Source organism: Podarcis gaigeae (assembly GCF_964106915.1).
Source record: "Podarcis gaigeae genome assembly, chromosome: 17".
Classification (NCBI taxonomy): domain Eukaryota; kingdom Metazoa; phylum Chordata; class Lepidosauria; order Squamata; family Lacertidae; genus Podarcis; species Podarcis gaigeae.
In genome coordinates, this window is record NC_139694.1 from 40777075 (window position 1) to 40788796 (window position 11722).

The 11722-nt window shown below is 47.2% G+C and overlaps 1 protein-coding gene across 1 annotated transcript; it reads left to right on the top strand.

Annotated features, from left to right (window-relative positions):
- Positions 1 to 224: 224 nt before the first annotated feature.
- On the top strand, positions 225 to 5680 carry LOC310834519 (lysozyme C-like). The gene is made up of 4 exons (XM_083717991.1): positions 225 to 397; positions 2771 to 2932; positions 3606 to 3687; positions 5492 to 5680. The coding sequence occupies exons 1-4, from the start codon at positions 259 to 261 to the stop codon at positions 5556 to 5558; spliced, it is 450 nt and encodes a 149-aa protein (XP_083574117.1). The 5' UTR covers positions 225 to 258; the 3' UTR covers positions 5559 to 5680.
- The last annotated feature ends 6042 nt before the right edge of the window (positions 5681 to 11722 follow it).

Here is an 11722-nt window from a genome sequence, read left to right on the forward strand (position 1 = left end):
TACAATCTAGTAATACAACTTGGAAGCTGGAGCTACAGCTCTCAGCCCTCTGCCACAGGGAGGGGGACCCAGGGAGTCACGCCTGCTGCTTCTTGTTGACACACACATGCTGATTAGCTAAGCAAGGTCAGGGCCAACGTCCTCAAAGGTCTCTTGAAGTCCTACCGACTTGGCTGCTTTCCAGAGGAGTGCCAAAGAGCCTCTATAAAAGTAGGCGTGACACCCTCACCTTGCTCCTTGCCCTCCTCAAGTGCAACGATGAAGGCTCTTTGGCTGCTGCCCTTGCTCACCGGTCTCCTCGCCACAGGAGAAGGCCTGGTCTATGGGCGCTGTGAGCTGGCTCAGAGGCTCCAGCAGCTGGGCTTAGATGGTTATGCTGGCTACAGCCTGGCCAACTGTGAGTCCACTGGGGGACATCTGGGTCTTGACTAGGTAGGCATGCGTGTGTGTGTGTGTGTGTGCGCGCGCGCACACACACACACACTCCATTTGGGGTGAGTATTTGATCTTCTGGGTCTCCCTGACCATGTGTCTGGCTGTCATTATGAGGGGAAGGTGGCCTCCCTCCACATTTCTATAGCTAATCTGCAACATGCTCTGCTGCATCCTGCTATAGCAGGGGTCCTCAAACTTTTTAAACAGGGGGCCAGTTCACTGTCCCTCAGACACTGTTGGGGGCCGGACTAAAGAGGTGCCAGAAACATGCTCTTTTTCATGTTGTTGTTGTTGTTGTGTTTTTTTAAAAAAAACCTTGTTTCAAAATCATAGCCAGAACAGACACACAACAGTAATAATATAAATTACCTATACCTCACATTTATACTTCATTTCTTCTTTTGATGTTGCTGTTCCTCATGCATGTGACTTTCTCTACATTGAAGTTTATTTTCAAACTTGGGGAAGTTTGGGTGGAGAGCTTTATTTTAAAGATTGTTGTTGGTGGTGGTCGTTTAGTTGTGTCCGACTCTTCGTGACCCCATGGACCAGAGAACGCCAGGCACCTCTGTCCTCCACTGCCTCCCGCAGTTTGGTCAAACTCATGCTGGTAACCTCAAAAACACTATCCAACCATCTCGTCTTTTGTCGTCCCCTTCTCCTTGTGCCCTCCATCTTTCCCAACATCAGGGTCTTTTCCAGGGAGTCTTCTCTTCTCCTGAGGTGGCCAAAATATTGGAGCCTCAGCTTCACGATCTGTCCTTCCAGTGAGCACTCAGGGCTGATTTCCTTCAGAATGGATAGGTTTGATCTTCTTGCAGTCCATGGGACTCTCAAGAGTCTCCTCCAGCACCATCCAGCATCATAACTTTTATATGCCTGTTGTCTTTGTCCATGGAGTTTTCTTGGCAGGGATACTGGAGTGGCTTGCCAGTTCCTCCTCCCGGTGGATCACATTTGGTCAAAACTCTCCACTATGACCTGTTCATCTTGGGTGCCCTGCTCGGCATAGTTCATAGCTTCCCACCATTATTTACATGGAGATTCCCTTGTACAATAAACTGTTGTGATTCAGACGTCTCTTCCTGCTAATTCTATTGCAAATGTTGCCTGTGTTTTTGGTGCTTCCCTAACTCTTAAGGTTGCCCAGGTTGCCGCATGGGACTTGTGTGCACAACCGGTCGGTGAGGCGCTGCTCTGGCAAGCCTGGAGCCGGCCGGAGGGGAAGGGAGGAGGGCAAGGGCTGGCGTGGAAGGGGGTCCTTTGCAGCCGTCCCCCCCTCCGGTGGCTTAAAGGGGTCGTGCGCCGTTATCAAGCAGCTGGTGCTGGCAGTATCAACCGCGTTACCAGGCCTTTGTTACATTTACGTGTTTTACCTCAGGGCTCTTCCTGCCCAGCCGTTTCCGAGCCTCAGGCCTTGCAGGCAGGCCAGGTTCAGGACCCTGGCAGGCTGGATCTGGCCCGCTGGCCATAGTTTGAGGACCCCTGTGCTATAGGGTTGGAGGAGTAGGGTTTAAATGATGGTGTGAATGAGTGAACTGGGGTGAAGAGGATGGTTTGTGCCTCCATCTAGGGAGAAGTGGAAGGATGCAATGTAGAGGTGGATAGGATGAAGCCAGGGGCATTTCTTGGAGATGGAATTGTTCAGAGGTGGAACAAAATTGAAATGACTACTGTAGTAGTCTGAACTCTAACAGCATGGTTTCCATTCTGGTTTGTTTTCTGTGTCCTTCCCCCGCCCCAGATGCTGCGTCAGGTGTGGGGCAGGTAGCTGACACAACAAGCTGCATTTTATGAAATCCCGCCCCCCTTCTTAGGCAACTATGGAAAGGTGCAGGGGTTCTGTCTTCTTTTGCACCCGGCTTTTGTTAAAGGAGAATTAGTGGATACTCTCTGGAGACCCCCCCCAAAAAAAGATATCTCCCTCAAGGCAGCTGCAGTTGTGGAAAAACCAAAACACCCTGAGTGGCTTCACACAGAGACCTGCTCCAAACCGAGCATGATCCCAGGGGCAGAGGGGGGATGCAGCTCAGCAGAATCCCAGATCCAGACATGCATTGCCCATCTGGTAGCATGAGGTCAGCTATTGCCCTTCCTGCTTGTGAGGAGGCGGCCAGCCTCCTCAACTGTCCTGGAACAGGCGGAGAAGGGAGGGGCAGCAGGGCTCTGTGACTCCTTGCTGGGCAGCTCCCCTGCCCCCCTCCGCATCACTGACTCTCTGAACAGCTCCTGATAAGGCAGGGTTTTAAAACACCTGCGGGGAGGAAATGAAGAATGGGGCATGCTTCCCAGACTGTGTGCACTTAGCTCTGACCTGATTATGTGTCTGCCTCAGGGGTCTGCACGGCATGCCACGAGAGCAGCTATAATACTGCTGCCACGCACTACAATGACTACGATGGCAGCACTGACTTTGGTATCTTCCAGATCAACAGTCGTTACTGGTGCCAGGATGGCAGTCAGCCGAGTTCCAACATGTGCAGAATTCAATGCTCTGGTGAGAATCGGCTTCCCCTGGAGAGAGTTTTGCCTCATTCAGAGATGGAGAACCTTTGGCCCACCAGATGTTGGCTGGGGCTGATGGAAGCTAGACTCTAACGACATCTGGAGGGCCACATGTTCCCCACCCTGATCTAAATTGTGATGTAAGCCACATCAAACACTTTTGGGAGACAGAAAGGACCAGTTGTCCTCCCTCACCTTCTGCTCTTTGCAGGTGTGGAGTCCACAACCCCAAAGGTAGAAAGTAGGATAGCCGTGGGTCAGCAGTCTAGCCTGACCGTATTTGTACATTGATGTATCTGCTGGCTGGGGCTTCCTCCCTGAAATGCCCCCGACCAGGGGATTTCAAGTTACACATATAACTGAACATTGTAGGAGTGAGACCTCAGCAAATGCATTTATTTGACTTGGAATTCATAAGGTATAGAAATATTGCATCCTTCTTGATGCAACAGGGCATTTCAAATTGCATGCTAATGGGCAGTGGGTCAGTGACAACCATGGATGGGTCAAGCGATATTGTTTGGCCTACTTTACACCCTCCCTTTTTACCTTTTTAATCCTTTTTTACCTACCTGCACCCACGCCTGCCACCGCAAAACTTATCCAGACCTATAGCATCCCAGCAGGGACCTTTCACGTCAGTATTCCATCTTCTTTCCTTGCAGAACTGCTGACAGACAACGTCGCTCCAGATGTGGCTTGTGCTAAGATTGTGGTTGACAACTCAGAGGATGGAATGGGTGCCTGGTAAGAAGTCTGTTGGGAGAAAACTCTTAGTGGCATTTCCTTGCAAGAGGTGGAGGCGTCTGCCCAGACACCCATCACTGCAGAAGCACAAGGTCACGCTGGAAATGGGAAATGGCCTGCAACATGGTTGTTCCCAAAGTGTGAGCTGGGGAATACTGTGAGGCCATTAGATGGGTCTAGGCTAGTCCACTAAATGTTCCCCTGGTGCCCGGGAAGCTTCTGCCTGGTGTGATGCTCACATGTGCAGCGTCAGGACATCACAGTTTCACATGCATGACATTGCCCCCCCCCCCATCTCCCTCACAAGCTGTTGCCTCTGGCCCTAACTGTTCCCCTAGGAAAACTTTCAGCGCTTGCCACTGGACAGTGGTGGTCTTTGGGCTCTCAATTTTCAGCAGTGTCTTGTGCTACGCTAACATTTGGGAGGGGGATACCTTTGGCACTCCATTCTACTCATTGTTTTGGTGCCCTGTGTGGTTGAACTGGTCGCACTACCAGCCTTAGCATTAGAGAACTGCTAGGTATAGGTAAAGGTACCCCTGCCCGTACGGGCCAGTCTTGCCAGACTCTGGGGTTGGTGCGCCCATCTCACTCAAGAGGCCGGGGGCCAGCGCTGTCCGGAGACACTTCCGGGTCACGTGGCCAGTGTGACATCGCTGCTCTGGCCAGAGCCAGAGCCAGTGCCGCACACGGAAACGCCGTTTACCTTCCCGCTGGTAAGCGGTCCCTATTTATCTACTTGCACCCAGGGGTGCTTTCGAACTGCTAGGTTGGCAGGCGCTGGGACCGAACGACGGGAGCTCACCCCGTTGCGGGGATTCGAACCACCGACCTTTCGATCGGCAAGCCCTAGGCGCTGAGGCTTTTACCCACAGCGCCACCTGCGTCCCTGCAGAGAACTGCTACTCTGACACAATAGGGATGTGGGTGGCGCTGTGGGTTAAACCACAGAGCCTAAGACTTGCCGATCAGAAGGTCGGCGGTTCAAATCCCCGCAACGGGGTGAGCTCCCGTTGCTCGGTCCCTGCTCCTGCCAACCTAGCAGTTCGAAAGCACGTCAAAGTGCAAGTAGATAAATAGGTACCGCTCTGGTGGGAAGGCAAACGGTGTTTCTGTGCGCTGCTCTGGTTTCGCCAGAAGCGGCTTAGTCATGCTGGCCACATGACCCGGAAGCTGTACACCGGCTCCCTCGGCCAATAAAGCGAGATGAGCGCCGCAACCCCAGAGTCGGCCACGACTGGACCTAATGGTCAGGGGTCCCTTTACCCTTTACCTTACTCTGCCACAAGAAACAAGTGACTGTGTCACCTAAGGGCTTCTCTGAGTCCACATCTGCAAGAGAGGCCTGCTTGCTGTACCTCTGTCTGATTCACTGGTCTTGGTTCCTTATGCAAAGCCTGCCCTGTATTTTGGGGATTTCTGTCTTATACCCGTGCGGGGTCTGACCAGATCATTAACATCCCCAGCAGAATCACCCTCCCTCTGCGGAGGCTGCTGCCATTTTTTGTTAAGTCTATTTATATTTATGTCTGTCTCTTTGTATTAGTGACAATGTTCAGGGCAGCTTTTGTGTGTGTGTGTGTGTGTGTGTTTTAAGCCATCATAAACATTTTAATAATAATAATTAGAGAGGGGTGAAAGCAGATAAAGCAAAGGCTGAGTTCAACACATTCCTCCAGCTTCAGGTCATGGCCAGCTTCAAGCCAAATTGAGAAAAGAAGAACAACTAGCCATGTTTTAAGTTGGTAACATGTACACAGCGTGTTGTTGGATGTGTCCTAATCTGTTTTATTTTCATTTCCAGGGTGGCATGGAGATTATATTGTCAAGGTCGGGACCTGTCTCAATATGTTGCAGGATGCAAGGTGTAGAGAAACACTGCCCCCTGGTGTCAGCAGGGATGCTAATAAACCAAGTCCACACTCATTATTAGGGTTATTATCTGGCAAGAAACAGCTCTGCTGAGTTCCAGAAATAAATGCATTAAAACACAGTTGAGACCTGTCTTTACCCTGGAGGGGGCGCACCTTGGGAGGAGTTGCTCCAAGGACGCCCTAGGCAGGTGAACTCCTGAGTTATTCACGCAGGTTGCAAAAAGGGGCTAGGAACTACCTAGAAGATTAGACGATGACCTGCTTATTGAGCCATTGTTATTGTTGCTGTTCTTGTTTACATTTATTGCTTGCCTTACACCAGCAAGTCCCACAGCAGGTTACAGCAATTTAAAACTCAGTCACAGGAATGGGGGGGGGGGGCGAGAACACACATCCCAGTGCCAAAGGTCAGGGTAGAGAAGTGTGTGTCTTCAGCACTCACTGAATATATATATAAATATAGGATAGGGGACACCTGGCTTACTAGCAGTACATGTGAAAAGGATTTGGGGTCTTGGTGGACCACAAGTTTAGCATGAGTCAACAGTGTGATGCAGCAGCAAAAAAAAAAGCCAATGCTATTCTAGGCTGCATCAACCGAAGTATAGTACAGTGGTACCTCGGGTTCAGGCGCTTCAGGTTACAGACTCCGCTAACCCAGAAACAGTACCTCGGGTTAAGAACTTTGCTTCAGGATGAGAACAGAAATCGTGCTTCAGCGGCGCGGCAGCAGCAGGAGGCCCCATTAGCTAAAGTGGTGCTTCAGGTTAAGAACTGTAGCACCCTGCTTGTGGTTAACACTTAGCTGGAATGAAATATTCAACGCAGCAATAGAGAAATTAAAATAATAATTTATTTGTCAGACAAATAAATGATAGGCACAGTGGTATATGGTTACCAAAGCTCTGCCCCCTCCAGCCCTGATGGTCAGCACTTATATTTCCTCAGCCCAGCCCCCTTGCTCCTCCTTTGGCTGCCTCTGTCCAATCAGCCTGGTTGAAATTCCTATTGGCTGTTTGCTAGAACCAATCATAAAAGATACACCCATTTCCTATTGCCTTTTATGGGAGACAAAGAGCTATATTTCCTTCTATCTATAAATGGCAAATAAGTAGCCATATATCTTACATTTGCCTCGACAAGGCACCTTAATTACCAGCTCACCTCTTGCCCTCCTTGCCCTCCAAAACAGATGGTTAATGGTTTTAAAATTTTATTTTAAACAGATGTCAGAGATCTTGGGTTCACATTCTCACGCATCATCAATGAAAGATCTCCTTCTTTGGAGGTCTTTAAGCAAAGGCCTGACAACCATATGTCAGGAGTGCTCTGATGGTGTTTCCTGCCTGGCAGGGGGCTGGGCTCGATGGCCCCTGTGGTCTCTTCCAACTATATGTTTCTATGATATAAGAATCTAACATAAGAATCTAACATTTCTTACTTTCTAAATGCTTTGCATAATTACATTTAAGCCAATATATTTCATACATTAACATATATAGCTTTTTAGAAGGAAAGGAAAGGCCTTTTCAAAGTAAAAAGGGAACTTAGTAAAAGCTAAATTCTCTAAGTTCTCTGAAGCTTCAAAGCAGCTTCAGAGAGAAGCCTCTTTCCCTAGCCATCTGCTGTTTCCATTAGCTCTTGCCGTTTAACCTGTGGCTCAAGTCTCTAATGGAAGACACATGGTATTATGCTTTGTTAAACAATGAGTGCTTTTGCAGCATTCTGTAATTTGTATGGTCAGTGTGACCTTTTGCTTCCAGCCTGTAATTCCCTTTTACAACCCTGAGGTACGTCTTCTGCAATAAATCAAGGGGGCCCTTGTCCAGGAAGATAAACATCTGCCAGTCTTTTAGACAGCTGGTCTTCTGCCTGGCATTAAAACACACAAGCATCTGCAAATATATATATATATATATATATATATATATATATATATATATAAGCTCATTTTAAAATACAGGCCTTGATCAGATGCCTCATAATACAGATCTTGATCAGATGCCTCAGAACAATTTCAGGTTAAGAACGGACCTCCAGAACGAATTAAGTTCTTAACGTGAGGTTCCAATGTATACCCATTTCCTTGCTCCAAGTTTGAAACATTTGAAACTTCTTGTAAGGACCATTTGGTGAGGGGGGTGTAGGGATGGCAGAGAGGGAAGGGTTTAGGCACCCCTCCCACTGCCTGTCAGGGCTCTGTCTTCAGCCACTCTCCAATCTAAACAAAAAGGGCCATTCATGGATAGGTTGGGCCCCCAGTTCCACCTCCCGTCCCCTTTAGCTCAAACAATGGGTGTGCTTGCCAGGGCCAGATTTAGGTTTGATGAGGCCCTAGGCTACTGAAGGTAATGGGGCTCTTTATATAGCAGGCGGGGCCCATTACTAACATCATAGGAGCCTACAAACTAAAACACTGTTGCTGTATGTAGGTTTTATTTTGTTTGCTTTTTATCTTGTATTTTGGAAATGTACATACAGCCCCCCCCCCCCGCCTTAAAGTCTTTTGGGGGGTGGGGCCCTAAGCTGTAGCTTGTTTAGCTTATACGTAAATCTGGCACTGGTGCGTACCATTCTAAAAGCTCATGTGGACCACAGCCAGCCATGGGCAAGCTAAAAAAGGAAAAGGCCTATCAGGTTTATCCATGACATTATTCAGAAATTTAGGCGCAGGTGGAACAACCTGGGAGCCCAGCTGCAGTCCCATCTTGCAGAGCAGGCAAATGCACAGGATGCCCTCTCAACCTTTGCATGGGGCATCTGAGAACAGAGGCGACGTGGGGGTGAGGTATGCACCCTTGGGCCACCTCGACCTGGGAGAGGTGGGGTGTGCATCCAGGGTGCCTTTCTTGGGGGCCCTCACTGTGTGACAGAGCACATGCTGTACAAGCAGAAGGTCCCAGCTTCAAATCTACACTTAGGACTCAGAGCGCCGCGACCCCAGAGTCAGCCATGACTGGACCTAATGGTCAGGGGTCCCTTTGCCCTTTACCTTTTTACACTCATCAATTATATCATTATAACTGCATTATAAACATGTGACACCAGATGGCGTTGTAGAGCTGTGATCTGTCACCAGGGGGATTTTGCACTGAGAGCTTTTATAGCATTTTTTCCTACAGCGTTTTTTAACAATGTAGATCCAGTCTAAGAAGGGATCACAAGCTGATACTGAGAAAGACCATTGCCCAACACACCTCGGAGAGCCACTGACAGTAATCATAAGCAGCACCTGGTTGACACCACATTTGGGTCCCCTCCACAATGCAGGAACAAGCACCAATGCTCCCCCCCCCCCCCCGTCCTTAAGCAAGTTCAGCCTCCATTTGGAGTGAGCTCCGTGGAAGCCTCACATCTGACCCAGGAAAGAGGGGAGTGAGATATTGAGAGGCAGGGGCAGCCCACAGGATTCTGGAACATGCTTCTGTTTCCCAATATACTTGTACAGCGGTCACACTTCTCCATGCATTTTACTGTTTAAATCTGACTTACTAGATTCTATTCCTTTTTTTAGTTTTAATAGAAATGCTGTTTGGATCATGTTTTTATCATTTTATATTTTGTGTTTGTATCAGCGGTGGGTGAACCATCTTTAGTCATAATTTTTTCTGCACCACCTTGATATCAAACATTTAATTAATGAAGGGCAGCTTAAAATTCTTCACAAATAAAGAAAGGTGTCCCACTTCACCTACAACAGTCATTCATTGGAAGCACTGCCTGGTCCCAATCCACTAGAAGAACTATAAGGAAGGAGAGGGCCTTGAAGTTGTTCAACAGCTGGCAACATCTGGACAGCAGATGAGCAAGCATTTAAGTCAAGGTAAAGATCTCCATTGCATTCCCAGAAGCCTGCTTTTAAATTTGAAAGCATAGCTTTCTGAATAAACATACTTGCAGTCATCAGAAACAGATTGTGCCTGAGGAGTGCATGCTAGAGATTATGAAAACCCGGCTAAGAAAGGCATAAACTTACCATAAAAACACCACAGCCCCACTATAGAGGGAATGAGACTTATTCAAGGCTTCAAATTATTAGAGATTCCAGAAGCATCATTATTCAATTAAAAAAATATTATCACCATTAGCAATACAGTGGTACCTCGGGTTAAGAACTTAATTCGTTCTGGAGGTCCATTCTTAACCTGAAACTGTTCTTAACCTGAAGCACCACTTTAGCTAATGGGGCCTCTTGCTGCCACCGCACGATTTCTGTTCTCATCCTGAAGCAAGATTCTTAATCTGAGGTAATATTTCTGGGTTAACGGAGTCTGTAACCTGAAGCGTCTGTAACCCAAGGTACCACTGTATATCAACAGGTACATCAGCTGCTTTCCCACAACCCTTAGAGGTAGAAGACAGAGGGGTTGGGAGAAGAACCAAGCTTATTCATTAATGACCTCTATACCAGTGTTTCCCAACCTTGTGCCTCCAGATGTTTTTGGCCTACAACTCCCATCATCCCTGACCACTGGTCTTGCTAGCTAGGGATGATGGGAGTTGTAGGCCAAAAACATCTGGAGGCACAAGGTTGGGAAACACTGCTCTATACCTCCCTCCTCAGATGTCCATCAAAGTCAAATAGACACTTGTTTAAACAAAAAAATTTCCTTCCAGTAGCACCTTAAAGACCAACTAAGTTAGTTCTTGGTATGAGCTTTCGTGTGCATGCACACTTCTTCAGATAAGTGAAAGTATCTGAAGAAGTGTGCATGCACACAAAAGCTCATACCAAGAACTAACTTAGTTGGTCTTTAAGGTGCTACTGGAAGGAAATTTTTTTGTTTTGACTATGGCAGACCAACACGGCTACCTATCTGTAAACAGACACTTGTTTAGTCGTTTAGTCGTGTCCGACTCTTCATGACCCCATGGACCAGAGCACGCCAGGCACTCCTGTCTTTCACGGCCTCCCACAGCTTGGTCAAACTCATGTTCACAGCTTCGAGAACACCGTCCCACCATCTCGTCCTCTGTCGTCCCCTTCTCCTTGTGCCCTCCATCTTTCCCAACATCAGGGTCTTTTCCAGGGAGTCTTCTCTTCTCATGAGGTGGCCAAAGGCTTGGAGCCTCAGCTTCAGGATCTGTCCTTCCAGTGAGCACTCAGGGCTGATTTCCTTCAGAATGGAGAGGTTGGATCTTCTTGCGGTCCATGGGACTCTCAAGAGTCTCCTCCAGCACCAGAATTCAAAAGCATCAATTCACAGCTGATGGCAATTAAAAAGCCCACACCTTGTCTCTGATGGGAGGTGAATGAAAGGGAGCTCCCCAATGGATCAGTGGTACTTTAGGCCTGACAAAAGATATATGCTTCTGTGTCCTTGTCTCACTGCTTGTCCAATCCAACTTGGGCATCCTTGCCATTTATTTGGACGTAGGGTGCTGCAACAAAATGTAGCAGTGTGTCCCTGATGTGCATATGTTAGCTGGGCCTGTGGCTGAGGGCCCTGGCAAATAAAAGTTAGATGCAGAGAAAGCCTTTGACAATGTTTCCTGGAGTTTTATGTTACATAATTTAGAGAATATGGGGATAGGTCAGGATTTTTAAAGTGGTATTAAAGTGATCTATCTAGAACAAAAAGCTAAAATTATTGTAAATAATGTGGTTTCAGAGGAAATTAGAATTGAGAAGGGAAGCAGGCAAGGGTGCCCACTTTCCCCTCTGCTGTTTATTTCAGTCCTGGAGGTCTATGATTAGAAAAGATGAACAAGTCAAAGGTATTACAGTAGATTTGAAACAATATAAATTAAAAGCCTTTGCTGATGATCTAAAGATGCTCAGATGGCTCTCACCAATGGAGGCAAAGGCCCAGAAAAAAATAAATATGGACACGAAATGGTTGAGATATTATGATTTATTAAAAGAAGAAGAGGAAGGTTACAAATTAAAACCATTTGATCAAGTTAAAGGTAAGCTAAATTGGTTACATTACCACCAGATCAATGAATTGGATAAATTGGATAAGAAAAATGGTTTTGCTTTTGAAAAATCTAAGTTGGAAATGGAATTGTTGGATACTAAAGGTAAAAATTTATCTAAAATGTACAAGCTATTGTTGGAGTGGCATACAAAAGATTAGCAAGTTAAATCTGTGATGATAGATTGGGCAAGAGATGTAGGACATAATATAATGTTTGAGGATTGGGAAAGATTGTGGAAG